General features: G+C 46.1%; 2 protein-coding genes across 4 annotated transcripts in view; one reads left to right on the top strand and one right to left on the bottom strand.

The window, feature by feature from the left end:
* LOC121623802 (lethal(3)malignant brain tumor-like protein 4) overlaps window positions 1-9,733 on the bottom strand; it is a 25,641-nt gene extending 15,908 nt beyond the window's left edge. For 2 of the 3 annotated variants that reach the window (XM_041961254.1, XM_041961252.1), the window contains exons 1-7: window positions 9,696-9,729; window positions 6,708-6,764; window positions 6,077-6,162; window positions 4,050-4,154; window positions 3,805-3,940; window positions 3,630-3,721; window positions 1,054-1,196 (exon numbers count right to left, since the gene is read on the bottom strand). In XM_041961254.1, the coding sequence (XP_041817188.1) occupies window positions 1,054-1,196; window positions 3,630-3,721; window positions 3,805-3,940; window positions 4,050-4,154; window positions 6,077-6,162; window positions 6,708-6,735 (590 nt within the window). In that variant the 5' untranslated portion in view covers window positions 6,736-6,764; window positions 9,696-9,729. Of the gene's footprint in view, window positions 1-1,053; window positions 1,197-3,629; window positions 3,722-3,804; window positions 3,941-4,049; window positions 4,155-6,076; window positions 6,163-6,707; window positions 6,765-9,221; window positions 9,324-9,695 lie in introns of all 3 variants that reach the window. The other variant, XM_041961253.1, reaches the window with a different exon arrangement.
* arhgap28 (Rho GTPase activating protein 28) overlaps window positions 7,719-19,901 on the top strand; it is a 19,971-nt gene continuing 7,788 nt past the window's right edge. The window contains exons 1-10 of the mRNA XM_041961904.1: window positions 7,719-7,746; window positions 9,584-9,663; window positions 10,439-10,663; window positions 11,324-11,485; window positions 14,075-14,192; window positions 14,264-14,484; window positions 15,109-15,220; window positions 17,603-17,871; window positions 18,044-18,206; window positions 18,859-18,950. Coding sequence (XP_041817838.1) covers window positions 7,719-7,746; window positions 9,584-9,663; window positions 10,439-10,663; window positions 11,324-11,485; window positions 14,075-14,192; window positions 14,264-14,484; window positions 15,109-15,220; window positions 17,603-17,871; window positions 18,044-18,206; window positions 18,859-18,950 — 1,470 coding nt within the window. The remainder of the gene's footprint in view (window positions 7,747-9,583; window positions 9,664-10,438; window positions 10,664-11,323; window positions 11,486-14,074; window positions 14,193-14,263; window positions 14,485-15,108; window positions 15,221-17,602; window positions 17,872-18,043; window positions 18,207-18,858; window positions 18,951-19,901) is intronic.

Genomic DNA, 19,901 nt, shown 5'->3' on the forward strand with positions numbered 1-19,901 from the left:
GAAGATACCACCCAAACACGGTGGCAATTAAATCACGTTTTAAAAGAGATATGGTGTTTTGTTAATGGCCACAAGCACCGTGCATCAATAAGTCACGTGCTCATAGAGAACTCCTGTACAAAGTTTCATTTTATTAAAGACAACAGCACTGTCAAACTTTCATGTTATATTGTGACTGTAGTGCCCCCTGCTGGTGCCCCTGTGGCTCTTCAACATGGCCATACTTGGTTTCAATGGAATTTAGTACTGAAGAGTTACGGCCTGTTAAGTGCATCAGGCCACACCTTTAAAATATTGGTACCAATTGCAAACAAACAATAAGTGACAAAAAAAACTTCATATGTTCACAACATCTGAACATGGACGACTAGATGAACAGATGACATAAGCAAGAATCGTGTTTACTGAAAGTTCCAGAATGGTTGAAAGATTGTATCGGCGTAAGTGGGCGTGGCCTATATCAGTCAGCTTAATCTAATTGATACTGATCGATTGAACTAACATACGGACATTAAAAACATATCACGTTGAAAAATATCCAAAATCTCAGTAAGAGTAACAGAAACTGAGAAGAAAAGTAAGGATCACGATGAAACACTGTATGCTTTACATGTGACAGCTGGAATAATGTGAGCAGAAGCCATCAAAACAATGTGCAGAAGTGTGATCACACGATCAATAAATACTGATCATGTGTGAAACCTTCACTCTGTGCAAACACATTGAAACAAATAAAATGTGCTCTAGTACTGGCAAACATCTCAACTACACAATTTACTACAAATATAACACTATACTGTGGTACTACTACTACTACTATTCATACTACTGCTAACAGTACTGCTGATAGTACTGCTGCTACTACTACAACTGCTGCTGATACTGCTACTGCTACTACTACTACTACTACTAATATTAGTAAGGATATGACTACTAGTATTGGTACTACTACTGCAATGATTATTACCCTTACTGTACCTACTACAGCTAGTAGTACTAGGTATTTCTTCCTGTTTCTGACCTGTCTGTCTGTCACCTGCCTGTCTGTCTCACCAGTAGTCGTATGTGTCATCCCAGTTGTCGAAGTGAACCAGGAAGCGGTCGTCAATGACATCAGTGACGGAGGCGACACAGACGAGTCCAGGGTTCTTCCTGTCAACCGCCTCCAACTTCATCCCCACCCTGAACTCACAGCTCTGACAGACAGGCAGAGAGACCGTATGTAGTCAGACAGACAGGCTGCAGTGTGACTGGAGAACAGACAGACAGGCAGGTGAACAGACAGACAGGTGTATACGGACTGCAGTGTGACTGGAGAACAGACAGACAGGCAGGTGAACAGACAGACAGGCAGGTGAACAGACAGACAGGTGTATACGGACTGCAGTGTGACTGGAGAACAGACAGACAGGCAGGTGAACAGACAGACAGGTGTATACAGACTGCATTGTGACTGGAGAACAGACAGACAGGCAGGTGAACAGACAGACAGGTGTATACGGACTGCAGTGTGACTGGAGAACAGACAGACAGGCAGGTGAACAGACAGACAGGTGTATACGGACTGCAGTGTGACTGGAGAACAGACAGACAGGCAGGTGAACAGACAGACAGGTGTATACAGACTGCAGTGTGACTGGAGAACAGACAGACAGGCAGGTGAACAGACAGACAGGTGTATACGGACTGCAGTGTGACTGGAGAACAGACAGACAGGCAGGTGAACAGACAGACAGGTGTATACGGACTGCAGTGTGACTGGAGAACAGACAGACAGGCAGGTGAACAGACAGACAGGCAGGTGAACAGACAGACAGGTGTATACGGACTGCAGTGTGACTGGAGAACAGACAGACAGGCAGGTGAACAGACAGACAGGTGTATACGGACTGCAGTGTGACTGGAGAACAGACAGGCAGGTGAACAGACAGACAGGTGTATACGGACTGCAGTGTGACTGGAGAACAGACAGACAGGCAGGTGAACAGACAGACAGGTGTACACGGACTGCAGTGTGACTGGAGAACAGACAGACAGACAGGTGAACAGACAGACAGGCAGGTGAACAGACAGACAGGTGTATACGGACTGCAGTGTGACTGGAGAACAGACAGACAGGCAGGTGAACAGACAGACAGGCAGGTGAACAGACAGACAGGTGTATACGGACTGCAGTGTGACTGGAGAACAGACAGACAGGCAGGTGAACAGACAGACAGGCAGGTGAACAGACAGACAGGTGTATACGGACTGCAGTGTGACTGGAGAACAGACAGACAGGCAGGTGAACAGACAGACAGGTGTATACGGACTGCAGTGTGACTGGAGAACAGACAGACAGGCAGGTGAACAGACAGACAGGTGAACAGACAGACAGGTGTATACGGACTGCAGTGTGACTGGAGAACAGACAGACAGGCAGGTGAACAGACAGACAGGCAGGTGAACAGACAGACAGGTGTGTACGGACTGCAGTGTGACTGGAGAACAGACAGACAGGCAGGTGAACAGACAGACAGGTGTATACGGACTGCAGTGTGACTGGAGAACAGACAGACAGACAGGTGAACAGACAGACAGGCAGGTGAACAGACAGACAGGTGTATACGGACTGCAGTGTGACTGGAGAACAGACAGACAGGCAGGCGAACAGACAGACAGGCAGGTGAACAGACAGACAGGTGTATACGGACTGCAGTGTGACTGGAGAACAGACAGACAGGCAGGCGAACAGACAGACAGGCAGGTGAACAGACAGACAGGTGTATACGGACTGCAGTGTGACTGGAGAACAGACAGACAGACAGGTGAACAGACAGACAGGCAGGTGAACAGACAGACAGGTGTATACGGACTGCAGTGTGACTGGAGAACAGACAGACAGGCAGGTGAACAGACAGACAGGTGAACAGACAGACAGGCAGGTGAACAGACAGACAGGTGTATACGGACTGCAGTGTGACTGGAGAACAGACAGACAGACAGGTGAACAGACAGACAGGCAGGTGAACAGACAGACAGGTGTATACGGACTGCAGTGTGACTGGAGAACAGACAGACAGGCAGGTGAACAGACAGACAGGTGAACAGACAGACAGGCAGGTGAACAGACAGACAGGTGTATACGGACTGCAGTGTGACTGGAGAACAGACAGACAGGCAGGTGAACAGACAGACAGGTGAACAGACAGACAGGCAGGTGAACAGACAGACAGGTGTATACGGACTGCAGTGTGACTGGAGAACAGACAGACAGGCAGGTGAACAGACAGACAGGTGAACAGACAGACAGGTGTATACGGACTGCAGTGTGACTGGAGAACAGACAGACAGGCAGGTGAACAGACAGACAGGTGTATACGGACTGCAGTGTGACTGGAGAACAGACAGACAGGCAGGTGAACAGACAGACAGGTGTATACGGACTGCAGTGTGACTGGAGAACAGACAGACAGGCAGGTGAACAGACAGACAGGTGTATACGGACTGCAGTGTGACTGGAGAACAGACAGACAGGCAGGTGAACAGACAGACAGGTGTATACGGACTGCAGTGTGACTGGAGAACAGACAGACAGGCAGGTGAACAGACAGACAGGCAGGTGAACAGACAGACAGGTGTATACGGACTGCAGTGTGACTGGAGAACAGGGTCGGTGGAGCAGCATGAGAGCCTGAGGACTGAAGGTAGAGTGGCCAATCAAACTCTGTCTCACTGTGACCTGTGGGGAGGGGGGAGAGAGAGAGAGTGATGTTACCTGTGTCAGGTGGTTACCAGTGAGGGGGCAGGACTATCTGTACTCACCTTTGGGTGGATGGAGCTTGTGGTTATTGTCTTTACACCAGCCTGCTGATCTGATGTCTGTTGAGTCAGCGTTTACCCAGAAGTCATAGCACTCTGAGTATCCGTCGATATGGAGACGGAGCCGGCAGCCAATGATCTGAAAGAGAGAAAGAGAGACAGGAGACTCACCTGACCAACCTCCGACAGGAACAGGTAAGTGTGTGTGTGTGTGTGTGTGCGTGTGTGTGTGTGTGTGTGTTTGTTACCTCAGCAATTGTCAGCACACAGAACATGGAGGGGTGCAGGGGGTCAACACCCTCCAGCTTCATCCCAACTTTAAAACCAGTCCTCCTACTGGGAAAAGACTGGGACTGACAGGCAGACAAGTCACACAGAGAGAGAGACAGGAGAGAGAGATGAGATCAATAATCTGCTCTGATCAGAACTCATGTTTTACCATCAGCCAATCCCAGGACAGGACAAAGTATGCCTGATTGTTGGATTAAAGTTTGTGCTGGTGAGAGAAACAGGGTCCAAACTGAGGTTCAACATCTCACTGTAAGGCTGAAGTGGTTTCAAAAACAACCTGCGACACAATGTAATGTGGCTACAAGCCCAGAGCCAACCAATCAGACGACGTCTAGAAACCAACCAATCAGAGCACATGTCCAAACCAACCAATCAGAAGACGTCTAGAAACCTACCAATCAAACACATGTCCAAACCAACCAATCAGAAGACGTCTAGAAACCAACCAATCAGAACACATGTCCAAGCCAACAATCAGAACACATGTCCAAACCAACCAATCAGACGACGTCTAAAAACCAACCAATCAGAACACATGTCCAAACCAACCAATCAGAAGACGTCTAGAAACCCACCAATCAGAACACATGTCCAAACCAACCAATCAGAGCACATGTCCAAACCAACCAATCAGACGACGTCTACAAACCAACCAATCAGAGCACATGTCCAAACCAACCAATCAGAGCACATGTCCAAACCAACCAATCAGAACACGTCTACAAACCAACCAATCAGAACACGTCTACAAACTAATAGGAACACGTTTCCAAATAAACCAATCAGACCACAGATATCCATCACTGAACATGTACTGACAATATGTCAACAGATCACCGCCACAGGTGAGTGTTCCCACTGCTTCATCGTGTGAGCTTTGTGGAACTGGTTCCCCATCAAAGACTGCATCCAAACCAACCTGGACCCTCACCAGTTTACCAGGAGATCCACAGAGGAGGCCCCCTCCACTGCCCTCGGCCCAGTTAGGGTTAGGGGGTTAGGGTTATCACAACGTGATAGAATCACAACGCTGTTTGTTGACTTCAGCTCAGCTTTCAACAGCTGAGCTCAGATGTAACATTCTGGACTTGATCACCACACTCTGCAGCTAGATCCTGGACTTCCTCATGAACGCTCTGATTGGTGGTCACACCTCCTCCAGTCTAGTCCTGAACACCAGGTCAGGGACCTGACTTGGGCAGAATAACGTCCACCTGTGTGTGTGTGTTACCTGTGTGTGTGTTACCTGTGTGTGTGTGTGTGTTACCTGTGTGTGTGTGTGTTACTTGTGTGTGTGTGTGTGTTACCTGTGTGTGTGTGTTACTTGTGTGTGTGTGTTACCTGTGTGTGTGTGTGTGTGTGTGTTACCTGTGTGTGTGTGTTACCTGTGTGTGTGTGTGTGTGTGTGTTACCTGTGTGTGTGTGTTACCTGTATGTGTGTGTGTTACCTGTATGTGTGTGTGTGTGTGTGTGTTATCTGTGTGTGTGTTACCTGTGTGTGTGTGTGTGTGTCTTACCTGTGTGTGTGTTACCTGTGTGTGTGTTACTTGTGTGTGTGTGTGTTACCTGTGTGTGTGTGACCTGTGTGTGTGTGTTACTTGTGTGTGTGTGTGTTACCTGTGTGTGTGTTACCTGTATGTGTGTGTGTGTCTGTGTGTGTGTGTGTGTGTGTGTGTTACCTGTATCTGTGCGTGACCTGTATGTGTGTGTGTTACCTGTGTGTGTGTGTAACCTGTGTGTGTGTGTGTTACCTGTGTGTGTGTGTAACCTGTGTGTGTGTGTGTGTTACCTGTGTGTGTGTGTGTGTGTGTTACCTGTGTGTGTATGTGTGTGTGTTACCTGTGTGTGTGTGTGTTACCTGTGTGTGTGTGTGTGTTACCTGTGTGTATGTGTGTGTGTTACCTGTGTGTGTGTGTGTTACCTGTGTGTATGTGTGTTACCTGTGTGTGTATGCGTGTGTGTTACCTGTGTGTGTGTGTGTTACCTGTATAAACAGTGACACAGGAGCAGCTTCAGCTTTCTGTTCATTCAGGTACTGCTGCCAGGACCAGGATCGTTTCTTTACACTCACTGAACTCACACAAACACACACACACACACACACACACACACACACTGTTGTTACTATAGTAACAGCACTATAATGACCTCTCAGGGTCAGCTAGTTAACTACTGTAGCTAACCACTAACAAGCTAGTCAGTCACATTAGCTCCTTGAGGCTAGTTTGGGTTCAACAAGTCAACATGTTATTTCATAGGAGACATGTTGCCATGGTTACATGCAGGTCACAGAACCCTGCTCTCTGATAAGCTGTCATCTATCTTTACTTCACAGCTGAGGGTTTATCAACCTGCCGGTAACCATAGCAACAGGACTGATGACACCTACTGGAACCTCCTCAAGGACTCCTGAGACCCCATCAAGCACCCCAGAAGATCTTTATGGACTCAAACCTCCTCAGGAATCAGAACCAGAACAAGGACCCCTGAAAGGATAACCAGGAGCATCTCAGTGACCAGGGTGCTTATTGGTGTCCCAGAGGTCCTTGAGTGAGTCCTGTTGCTGCATGTGTGTGTGTGTGTGTGTGTGTGTGTATGTGTGTGGTGCGTGCTACCTTGAGTGCTGCTGACTTTGTTCTTCATCTTCTCTTCTTCTTGTTTGCTTCTTTTCTCTGGTCAGACAGTAAATAAAGATGTGATACTGCAGCCTGGAGGTGTCACACACACACACACACACACACACACACACACACACACACACACACACACACACACACACACACATACACACACACACACACACACACACACACTCACACACAAACACACACACAGTCTCCACAGTATGAGTAATACATGGCCACAAACACACACACACACACACACACACAGACACACACACACACACTCACACACAAACACACACACACGCACACACACACACACACACTCACACACAAACACACACACACACATACACACACTCACACACACGTACAGACACGTACACACACGCACACACACACACACACTCACACACAAACACACACACACACATGCATCATTATCAGTCATTAATGATCATAATGATCATAATTAGTATTGATTGTATCTAATTGTTATTTTATCTCGTTATACTGGTTTAATAACCACATGAAGCACTTTTTATCTGTGTTTGGACTGTATACATCATGTTGAACAGTAAGGAGCCCTTTAGTGAATCATCTCATCGTGGATCAGTGATAAACCATGTGCTAACTTTTGTTCTTTTCTTTTAATTCTAGTTCTGTGTATTTTGGGGAGATGAAGAAAACTGAATATATCAAACATTTCTAAACTCCTGACAGGTGTGTTTATGACTGAGATCATCACCCAAATATTGATTGATTTTCATGATTGACTGACTGATGGACTGATCGTTCGGATGTTTCCTCTGACGATCACCGTTCATTGGAACGTTAGAACTATTGAACAGCATCGTAGTTTAATCGGCTTGTAGTCTGTTAATGAAAACTGGACTCTGAACCTGGCTTCAGTCTTATTCTGGATCTGAACAGCAGAGTTCAGTCAGTTCGAGCTGAAACTGTGCTGGAAAACAACATTTCATCATTATCTCCATAGAAACCATGATCCTGTCAGCTTCACGTTCCCCCGGTAACTACTGCTGCACATCACCTTTCAATAAAGTTTACCTTCAGCACACAGACAGACAGACAGGCAGAGAGACAGAACAACAGACAGACAGACAGAACAACAGACAGACAGACAGATAGACAGAACAACAGACAGACAGACAGAACAACAGACAGACAGACAGGCGGAGAGACCGACAGACAGACAGACAGACAGACAGGCGGAGAGACAGACAGACAGACAGACAGACAGACAGACAGGCGGAGAGACAGAGAGACCGACAGACAGACAGACAGACAGACAGACAGACAGACAGACAGACAGGCGGAGAGACAGACAGACAGACAGACAGAAACAGACAGGCGGAGAGACAGACAGACAGACAGACAGAAACAGAGACAGACAGACAGACAGACAGAACGACAGAGAGACAGACAGACAGACAGAGACAGAGAGACAGACAGACAGACAGACAGACAGACAGAGACAGGCAGACAGACAGACAGACAGACAGACAGACAGACAGAACAACAGACAGAACAACAGACAGACAGACAGACAGAGAGACAGACAGACAGACAGGCGGAGAGACAGACAGACAGACAGACAGACAGAAACAGACAGGCGGACAGACAGACAGGCAGACAGACAGAAACAGACAGAGACAGACAGACAGACAGACAGACAGAGAGACAGACAGACAGACAGACAGAGACAGGCAGACAGACAGACAGAGACAGGCAGACAGACAGACAGACAGACAGACAGGCGGAGAGACAGACAGACAGACAGACAGACAGACAGGCAGAGAGACAGACAGAGAGACAGACAGACAGAACGACAGACAGACAGACAGAGACAGAGAGACAGACCTGAACCTGACAGAACCTGGTTTCCTTCACTTCATCTGATTCTAATCAACAAGATGTTTGTGTTCTTCAGCCAATAAAAGAACCAATAAACACTGAACACGAACAAACCCTCATCATCATCTTCATCATGGCAGGAAAGGACTCCATTGAACAAACACACACTCACATACACACCCACAAATACAGAGGAAATCCTCACACTATCCCTTCAAAATAAATGTCAACATGGAGTTAGAGATTATTATTATTATATATATTATTATTATTGAACATCAGACGAATCAATAAATCTCCGCGCTGTTTATAAAAACATGCAAACAAGTGATAAACAGTTAAGAACAGACTGTGATGAAGCTGTGAGTGAATCTAAGTGATTATTATTATCATTAGTAGTTTCAGTTTTCTGGTGCAGTTTGGTTATTAAGGAAAATATCACGTTCTGGGTTTTTTTTTTTTTTTATTTGACATTGACATTTGGTTTCACACAAACGGCGCCACTGAAACTCATCTTAGCTAATGATTTCTGATGAAGGAAATACACAAAGCTTGCTGTTTGTTGGAGTTCAGTGAGAAACTCTGAATGTAAACGCAAACTATGCTTACAAGAGAGGAGATGGACATTACCAGAAATACCAGAAGAATATGTATGATTGATGCATTAATGTCTTCATCAGCTGACGAAGGTGGAGCTCACCGGATGACTACATGCACTGCTGGAACTTTAATCTACAGTAAAACAATATGTTATAATCAACTGGCTAATTAGATTTTGTTTTATAATCTGCATCTGCAATGTATATATATATATATATATGTGTGTGTGTGTGTGTGTCTCAGACTGAATAACTGTAGTTATTTGGGTCATAACCCAAACTATTATTGTGAAGGTCTAACCGGAAGTATCTGAGCTGACAGGTTGAATCAGGAAACAACAAACAGAGCAGAAATCCGGCGGTGATCCGCGGGTCTCTTCGCCGGCCTCCGAGCTCCTGTGAGCGGCTTCAGCAGACGCAGAGAGCCGCTGAGAGGAACCGGAGACCCGGACAGAAAAAGGGTCGACAAGCCGGTACCGGCAGCGATCGTTTAAACAGCACTTACCGTCTCTGATGATCCGCCTCACTCTGCTGACAGCTACACAACACGGAAATAATGAAGCAGGGAGCTCACTGCGCATGCTCCGGTGCTCCCGAGAGCGAGGGAGAGAGAGAGAGAGAGAGAGAGACAGACAGACAGACAGAGAGGCAGAGAGAGACAGACAGACAGACAGAGAGAGACAGACAGACAGAGAGAGAGAGACAGAGAGAGACAGACAGACAGAGAGAGACAGACAGACAATTTTAAAATTCAAACTGCTACTAGACTATAAAACACCATGAAAACCAACAGTCAGTAAAAACCAGGACTCACAGAATCCAGATCATCTCAGTACCCGGCCAAAGTTCAGCTCCTCATCCACAACACAGCAAAGCACGTCTTTATAACACCCCCCCCCGTCAAACCCGTCCACATCCTTCATCATCCAGTAAGAGTTCAAATCTATTTTTAAATGAACTTTCAACATTTTGTCAAATACAGGAGCAGCATCATCGTCCACAGCGTTCTCCATTCTGTTCCTTCTTGTGCTGAACCGGGTCCCATATATGATCGGTTCCTGAAGCAGCCAGAACAAAGAGCTGTGGACCCCGTCCCTCTTTTGTCAAAGAGTTCCACACTCACTCAAATCTTCAGGTGTCCTCAGTTTTCCTCTTCTTCTCATTCTCTTCATCCACCAACATCTCACGTCCCTCCTGGACGACACTCTGCTTCCTTCATTACAGTCTGTGTGACCCCTGTGTCACTAGATCCACAACAGCACCTCTACCTCCACAACCCAGACCAGCAGCACCACCACAACCCAGACTAGGGCCATCCTTTTCACCAAAGCCCAAACCAGAACCAGAAACCATATCAGCAGCACCTTCACCACACCAGACCAGCAGAACCTGGACCTGGAGATACCAGACCAGCAGCACTCAGACCAGGAGAAACCTGACCAGAGGCAGCCAGCTCAGCAGCTTGAAGCTCAGGTTCAGACTGCAGTGACCAGTAGCAGACCAGTAGCACTGGTTTCCATTTTCAGACTGTTTTTTGCACTGATGACTCAACCTATCAGCACATACTGCCATCTACTGTGCACCTGTGCTCGAACACCAGTAAGACAAGGGAGATGCTGGTTGACTTGCCATTTGACTGCCATTACCTGCCGCCTGTAATACCTCAGTTTCCCCGGCTGGGGAGTAAAAAAGTCTCATCTAAGTGAACCCTGTGACTTCTGTATTGATCTCTGTGGACCCTCCTGTTCGGGGGGCAGGAGCAGCGCTGCTCAAGAGAAATTTAGCTGCTAGCTGTTAGCATTTAGCTGTATTACCTCCTCAGGGTGTCCTCTCACGTCATCGCGATAACGGTGTACCCCCCCCCCCCCATATATGAAGCCTGTAATATATTTTCCTGTTTATAATGTCTGTAATATTTTATGTAATATAATCTAATGCAATGTAATGACATTATATAAGGACATATATTTTATAATATAATGTCCATCATTCTTCACATCAGATGTTACTGCAGAGATGAACAGTTCAGTCTGAGGCTGTCCCATCCTCACCTCAGGTGTGCAACCTGTCTCACCTCACTTCCAGTCTGTGTTCTAAGCTGCGCCGACAGGTGATGGATTCCTCGGACTGTAGGACAAACAGCTGATGGAGGATTTCTCCCACACCGGTCTGAGTCGATGTCCAGCTGCTGGTCTAAACTGGGAGCTCCCTCCTCCCCCCTCCTCTGCCTCTGTGGCCCCTCCCCCCCACACCCCCGAGTCTCCACACAGACGACAGCAGCCGGACCGATCGGAGGTGAGTTTGTTTCTTCTCCTTACGTCTCTATTGAGCCCTCAGAACACAATGATAACCTGCTGATAAAACACTGATGATGTATTGATAACTGCAATACTGATGAGGAGAGAGAGAGGTAGAGAGAGGTAGAGAGGTAATGGGAGAGATGGACACAGTCAATCAGTAAGAAATGAAATAATTAAGACTCTTATCTGCAGTGATCAGTGAGTCAGAGTCTGAGTCAGAGTCTGGACAGAGTTTAGTTTGGTAATCTGCATGTTTTAAGTCTGTAGATCACATCAGATCACTTGCTGTGTTTCATGGATCTTCAGATTTGGGACAAACAGACCTGAGACAGACCAGATCCAGCCCAGATGAATCACTGAGCTGGAGCTGATATGAGCTCTAAACCACGTCTGATTCACTTTGTGTTTATTTACAGTCACCCGAACATGTAAAAGACTAAACACCGAACATGTAAGAGACTAAACACCGAACATGTAAAAGACTAAACACCGAACATGTAAAATACTAAACACCGAACATGTAAAAGACTAAACACCGAACATGTAAAAGACTAAACACCGAACATGTAAAATACTAAACACCGAACATGTAAAATACTAAACACCGAACATGTAAAAGACTAAACACCGAACATGTAAAATACTAATAACTCCAACAGAACAATCAGCAGTTTAGATATTTGATCAACCAAAACCAAAAGTACCAGAACAGCTAACACCGTCTCCAGAAATAAAGAATCAGCTCTTTACTACAGTTCCATCATTTCAACTTACATCAAAGATCACTTCCAGAGCAGTAAAACGATGCGTTTCCAGCTGGGGGGGGCAGTGGTTCACTGTGAACTGATTCACAGCGGTATATTTTAAACACTGTTCATCCAGTTTGAAGAACAGCTGAAGACTGGAGCTGGAGTGGAGCGGCAGACCGCTGTGGATCTGGACCGGGTCATGTCAGGATGTGACTTGTGCCTCGTGTCACCCGCACCAGATCGAGGACTTTGCTCTGGATCAGGCCTGCCGGGCGAGTGAACTTTGAACTGGACGGATTTGTTGTTAAATGAAACTGGAAGGTGAATTAAAGCTACAGAAGTCTGTGTGGTTTCAGAGGATTTAACGTCGCTCTGCAGGAGGAATCATCAGGTCAGATTACCGTCTGAGGACCTGAGTGAAAACACTTATCTCTGACGTTCTGATTGGCCAACACATCCATTTCCTCTTAATGGACACACAGTGGTAGCTAGCATTCGCCTGTGCACCCCACTCTGTCCTCCCCTGGGAACCAAAACCATTAGACCAAGGATCCCCCCCTCGCTCCACAACACACACACACACACACAGTGATCAATACAGTGAAAGAGGCTGACTTCCTTTCACACACACACAAACACACACATTATCAATATTTAATCTGAGCTCAGCTGTGTTGCTCCAACAACCACAAGATCTAAATACAATAAATAAAACAACATGAAGTTCAGACTTCACACCTTCATTAATGTGAATCAAACCTTTCACTGATCGGTTTCATGATCCAGTCCGAGGAGTCCTGATGTGAAATATAATGTTGGATCTGACTCTGTCGTCGTCCTTTTAGCCTCTTTTAGCTGCTAGTTTCTAGTTTGGTTCAGTCTCAATGAAAATTAAATATTAATTAGTTAAAGTACCTTAAAAGCAGCCTTACTGTTCGAGTTAAAGAAGTAAAACTTAACTCAACTCCAAGTAAAAGTAAGTAAAGTGCACTAAACAAAAACTTTTACTTTGAAGGGACAGTCCTGACCTCTGACCCGTGGTGCTGTTTATCTGGTAGTTTGTTGGTGTGGGTTGAACCAGTTCTGGAGATTTGATGTCTGCCTCTCTCAGATATAATGACGCTAACTGTTAGCTGGCGACTGGCTTCTGAGACCGAAGGGACGTGACTGAAGATGGATCAAAGCAGAATGACCCTGACCTCTCGTCTATGGGGGGCACAGTGGGCACATTGACTTGTCAGTGTGTCTTTAGTCATTTATGAGGTCATTTCATTCTAGTGGTTTTCTATTGGTTGTGTCTTTTGCTATTATTCTAGTCATGTTCCCCAAAGGGGGCAGAGACATACTGCATGATGTGCCAGTCTGATGTAATGACTCACAAGATCCTTTTTCTGTGTCTGGTGCTCTGATTGGCTGACAGGATTTATTTCCTTTGTCTGACGCTCTGATTGGCTGATAGGATCTATTTCTTTGCTCTGGTGCTCTGATTGGCTGACACCATCTATTTCTTTGCTCTGCTACTCTGATTGGCTAACAGGATCCATTTCCTCTGTCTGATGCTCTGATTGGCTGACAAGATTTATTTCCTTTGTCTGATGTTCTGATTGTCTGACAGGATCCATTTCCTCTGTCTGACGCTCTGATTGGCTGACAGGATCTATTTCTTTGCTCTGGTGCTCTGATTGGCTGACAGGATCTATTTCTTTTTCTCTGGTGCTCTGATTGGCTGACAGGATTTAGTTCCTCTGTCTGACGCTCTGATTGGGTGTAGGATGTTGTCATCTCCAACTGCCACCTCCCTTCCCAACTCCTCTGCCCCTTCTCTACCCCCTCAGACAATGACCTCTGACACCTGCCACGTCACTATGGAAACTTACTGGAGAGAAGTGCAGAGCATCAAAGAGGAGAAGGAGGGAGAGGAAGAAGAAGAAGAAGAGAGGAAGAGTATGGATGGTAAGTCAAACGGGCAGCAGAGTACACGTCGTCTTTCTGTCTGACTTCTGTCCATCTTTGTTTACCTGCAGAGGTGGAGCTGGAGGAGGCGTGGCTGACGGAGGCAGGGTTATCCTCCCTGGTGACGGGCTCATCATCCGAGGAGACACCGCCACCGCTGGCTGAGGCGTTGCTGTCGACGTTGACACGGCAACAAGCCGCCACGGTGAGGAAGAGGCTGGACAACTACAATGAAACACTGAAGACCAGAAACAGACAGCCAATCAGAGATGTCCGGGACATCTTCACCGAGGTGGGAAATGCACATACCTGTGGCCTTCATACAGAACACACGGTTCCAGTTCTGTAGCTTCAACAGAGCTTTCTGAGACATTTTCACTGTTTAAACAGCTGATTGGATCACAGTCGTTGTCTGATTAAAGTCAATATATTTAGAGAAAAAAGTTTAACATAAAAGTTCTAATTTCATGAGAAAAGTTGTAAAGTTTGAAGAAAAATGCAGTAATTCTAACCAAAGGTCATCAGAAAAGGCAAAAAGAATACGTCAAGAATAAAGACATAACTTTACAAAACAACATAATCATATTGTTATATTTCTAAATAAAGTTATTTCACAAAAGTCATGATATTTCATTATAGTTTAAATTTTACAGGAGAATACATTTCTAAAAAGGTCATGCTGTGAACATTAAGTTGTAAATTTACAAGCAAAGTTGTGTCATTTTAAGACGAAAGGTAAAATTTTAGAAAACATCATCATGTTATTAGAAAATGTTGTTTATTTTGAAATAAAGGCGTAATTTGTTTTTTTAAAAAATGTCACATTTTTAGGATACTCAGGTGAAACAGACTGTCACGACTCAGCGTTTCCTCTCTCTCTCTCTCTCTCTCTCACACACACACACACACCTTCCAGCCTGATGATGACTCAGCAGACAGATGCCCCTCTCCTCCTCCTCACCATGCCGAGTCACCACCGAGTCGATACCACACCACCACTAAAACCATTCGCCGAAACACTAACAGAGGTATGTCTGTTCACCTGTCTCTCTGTCTGTTCACCTGTCTCTCTGTCTGTTCACCTGTCTCTCTGTTTGTTCACCTGTCTCGCCGTCTGTTCACCTGTCTCTCCGTTTGTTCACCTGTCTCTCAGTCTGTTCACCTGTCTCTCTGTCTGTTCACCTGTCTCTCTGTCTGTTCACCTGTCTCTCTGTTTGTTCACCTGTCTCGCCGTCTGTTCACCTGTCTCTCTGTTTGTTCACCTGTCTCTCTGTTTGTTCACCTGTCTCGCCGTCTGTTCACCTGTCTCTCTGTCTGTTCACCTGTCTCTCTGTTTGTTCACCTGTCTTGCTGTCTGTTCACCTGTCTCTCTGTCTGTTCACCTGTCTCGCCGTCTGTTCACCTGTCTCTCCGTCTGCTTACCTGTCTCTCAGTCTGTTCACCTGTCTCTCTGTCTGTTCACCTCTCTATCTGTCTGCTTACCTGTCTCTCTGTCTGTTCACCTCTCTCTCTGTCTGCTTACCTGTCTCTCTGTCTGTTCACCTGTCTCTCCGTCTGCTTACCTGTCTCTCTGTCTGTTCACCTGTCTCTTTGTCTGCTTACCTGTCTCTCCGTCTGTTCACCTGTCTCTCTGTCTGTTCACCTGTCTCTCCGTCTGCTTACCTGTCTCTCCGTCTGTTCACCTGTCTCTCTGTCTGTTCACCTGTCTCTTTGTCTGCTTACCTGTCTCTCTGTCTGTTCACCTGTCTCTCTGTCTGTTCACCTGTCTCTCCGTCTGCTTACTTGTCTCTCCGTCTGCTTACCTGTCTCTCAGTCTGTTCACCTGTCTCTCCGTCTGCTTACCTGTCTCTCTGTCTGTTCACCTCTCTCTCTGTCTGCTTACCTGTCTCTCTGTCTGTTCACCTGTCTCTTTGTCTGCTTACCTGTCTCTGTGTCTGTTCACCTGTCTCTCTGTCTGTTCACCTGTCTCTCCGTCTGTTCACCTGTCTCTCTGTTTGTTCACCTGTCTCTCTGTCTGTTCACCTGTCTCTCTGCCTGTTCACCTGTCTCTCCGTCTGTTCACCTGTCTCTCTGTTTGTTCACCTGTCTCTCTATCTGTTCACCTGTCTCTCTGCCTGTTCACCTGTCTCTCTGTCTGTTCACCTGTCTCTCCGTCTGCTTACCTGTCTGTCTGCTCATGGATCAACAGACCTACCCATCACAGGCCAGTTAGGGAGGTCCAGTTGGTCCTTCAGGTGAATGAATGAGTGAGTCTGAGATTGCAGCTACTGTTAGACACCAGAGGTTGTTCTAATAATCCTTTTGGGTGGTTCTAGAGATCCCTGAGGCGGTTCTAGAATCCATTTGGTTCTTGTCATACCTGACAGTGATCCTACAAGTCCTTGACACGGTTACAGTTCTAGTAGACCTTTGGACGTGATGGGTGGTCTTTAGATCGATAAATAAGCCTTGATTAATCTCACAATGGAGAAATTCACTGTTAGAGAAGCTCTTTAGAGCACCTGGGGGGGTGCAAACAGTATTGGAAGGTGCAAATAAGAACAATGCAATCATGCAAATAGGTAACAATAAAAATAATAATTAAAATAAATAAATAAATAAGGTCTCCTATGTACATTGAATTCAAGAAAAAATAGAAAAAAGCTAGCTCAGGTGGTTGTAGTAAACCTTTAGGTGGTTGCAGTGGTCCATTAGTTGTTTCTGGTTGTCTTTTAGGAGGTTTTAGTGGTCAATCAGAGGCTTCCAGCTGTGCTTCAGTAAGTCCTATGGTTCTTAAGGAGATTCTGTAGCTCCTTTCAGAGGTTCTAGTGGCCCTTTAGAAGGCTCTGGAGGTCCTGTGAATGGTTTTAGTGGTCCTTCAGGTTCTTTTTGTAACTCAGGTGGTTCTTGTGATCCTACAGGAGGTTGTACTCACCTGTTATGAGGTTATGGTTATTAAATGGTCAAGGGAATGCATTTACCTGATGCTCTTCTAGCCTCACTAGACCAGTCAAAGTGCTTTACAACAGGAGCCAACATTCAGTCATTCACACAGAGATGGCACAGCTTTGGGAGCAGTGTTTCAGTATTTTGCCCAGGGATACTTCAACATGCAGGGGCCAGGACTCACCCAACCGACCTCCAGATAAGTGGACGGCCACTCTAACTGCCTTTTTGTATCCTCTGATAAGCCTCTGATCACTTCCTGCTGAGCAGCAAACAGCAGACAGACTCAGAGTCCAGCTGCTGCACACAGAGCAGCATTTAGCAGCTACAGAGCTGGAGGAGACCAAACACAGAGCTACAAGAGAGAGAGTACTGGACTGACGTTCATCAGGCGACACAAACACGACTCCTCATCCGTCATGTTGTTCTGAGCTGCTGGATGAAGAATAAAACAGCTGTTTGTCTGTTTGTCTGTTTGTCTGCAGTTCGACCGACTCTGCCAACGTTTCTTTATGAGGATCAACTACCTGAACACGTGTCATCCCCCACAAACACACACTCTCCAACAAACACACACTCCTCGACACACACCCCGTCCCCGCCTCACACACACTCACCGCCTGTCAGTCGGTCGAGACGAGCCGATTGGCTGCTACAGGACTCGCCGTACTCAGAGGGCGTGGCTGAGCACAAACGAGGCGGAACTTGTTACGACTGCCTGCGTTTCCGTGATGACGACAGCGATGACCTGCCGGTGAGTCTGACCCCCGCTTTTCTTCAGTTCATGTCTCCTCAGAATGAACAAACTTGGAAATTTGAGTCTGATTTTGTCATAAAAAGTCGATGAAATGAACACTGTTGTGTAAAAGAGGACATTAAATAATGTATGAAAGTGTGTGTGTGTGTGTGTGTGTGTGTGTGTGTAGTTTCTACCTGTCTCACCCTCTCAGGGTCTCACCTTGGCAGATGACCTGGCGTCATGCGACCTCATTCGCCTTGGCTTCATCTCTCACATCGAGCTCTCCACCTTCCTGCTCACTCTGGGTGTCCAAACCAAACGCACCCGCCCGCCACGCCTCAGGACCCGAGGTGCGCTTCATTTTCACATCACAGTTTGAACACAGGTTTCAGAGGTTAAACCAGTGAGATGTCAGACAGAGAAGGGAGCTGATTGGGTGATGTCAACACTCTGAGATGGTTGATTGGTTGAACCTTTAGTTTCCTGCTGCGAGAAGACATGAGGTCATCATTAACCCTGTGACGCCTAATGATGCTGTTTGTGTCAGAGGTGGTACAAAGATGGTGTTTTCTCTGCAGTCAGTAGAAATTAATCTGCTTTAAAATCACAAGTACAACTTCTGAATGTGATTAACATGATCAAACAATGACTTCTCATCTAAAAAAGGTTTTACTAAACACACATCAAAGTCTGATTCAACCAATGAGCGAGTCAGATAACGCAGGACTGAGTCACAAGCAGGTGTGAAAACACGATCAGGCTGTAAATATACGAAGTGTTCATGTCTTTAAATGTAAAAGTTGTTTTTAGGACTTCAGAAACACGACTGTTCTGTCACCCTGTTTGTTCATATGAGGTCAAATTCAAATAAAGTTCATTGGCAGGTTACAGTTCAAGGACATAAGTTACATATTATTGAAAAATTACATTAAACCACGAGAAAACAAAATAATCACGAGTGAACAGAGAAATATGAATATTGTCTGTCTGTCTGTCCATCAGACAGCGGCGTGTTCGGCGTTCCTCTGAACTCACTGTTGGACAACGACAGGAAGACGTTTCCTGGAGTCAGAGTTCCTGTTGTTTTCCAGAAGGTGAAGAGTCTGTCTGTCTGTCTGTCCGTCTGTCTGCCTGTCTGCCTGTCTGCCTGTCTGTCTGTCTGTCTGCCTGTCTGTCTGCCTGCCTGTCTGTCTGCCTGCCTGTCTGTCTGTCTGTCTCTGTCTGCCTGTCTGTCTGCCTGCCTGTCTGTCTGTCTGTCTGTCTGCCTGTCTGTCTGCCTGTCTATCTGTCTGTCTGCCTGTCTGTCTGCCTGCCTGTCTATCTGTCTGTCTGTCTGTCTGTCTGTCTGTCTGCCTGCCTGTCTATCTGTCTGTCTGCCTGTCTGTCTGCCTGCCTGTCTATCTGTCTGTCTGTCTGCCTGCCTGTCTGCCTGTCTGCCTGCCTGTCTGCCTGCCTGTCTGTCTGTCTGTCTGTCTGTCTGTCTGTCTGTCTGCCTGTCTGTATGCCTGCCTGTCTGTCTGTCTGTCTGCCTGTCTGTCTGTCTGTCTGTCTGTCTGTCTGTCTGCCTGTCTGTCTGTCTGTAATACTTCGGTGTAAAAAGAATTGTTAAAAGTAAAACTTCTGGATTTAAAACTTTATTTCACTGCTGAAGTATTTTCTCAAAAATGTACATGAAATTTCAAAAGTAAAAGTACTGTGGCCTGTTTAGTGTTTGAGTAATACACAGTGTGATTTAATCAGACACATCAATGTGACTGCCGTTAATCTTCTACAGACCCCTCTGGAGTTCTACAAACTTCATTTCTTAGAATCAAGTTTTGAAATATGTTAGCGCGGTGAGCGTCGCAGTAAGAGCCTTTTTACATTCAAAGGAACTGATTCAGGCAGGAAACAGGCGGGAATATTTTCACGGCACGGCTGGATTTGCACTCATGTTGGGAGAAAATAAAAGGTTAGGATGAAATAACAAATACATCACATGTTCTGTTGGAAAACATTAGTGGTCAAACATGAGTCATACTTGAAAAGTAACTTAAATGTAGTGT

Source organism: Chelmon rostratus, chromosome 20 (assembly GCF_017976325.1).
Source record: "Chelmon rostratus isolate fCheRos1 chromosome 20, fCheRos1.pri, whole genome shotgun sequence".
Classification (NCBI taxonomy): domain Eukaryota; kingdom Metazoa; phylum Chordata; class Actinopteri; order Chaetodontiformes; family Chaetodontidae; genus Chelmon; species Chelmon rostratus.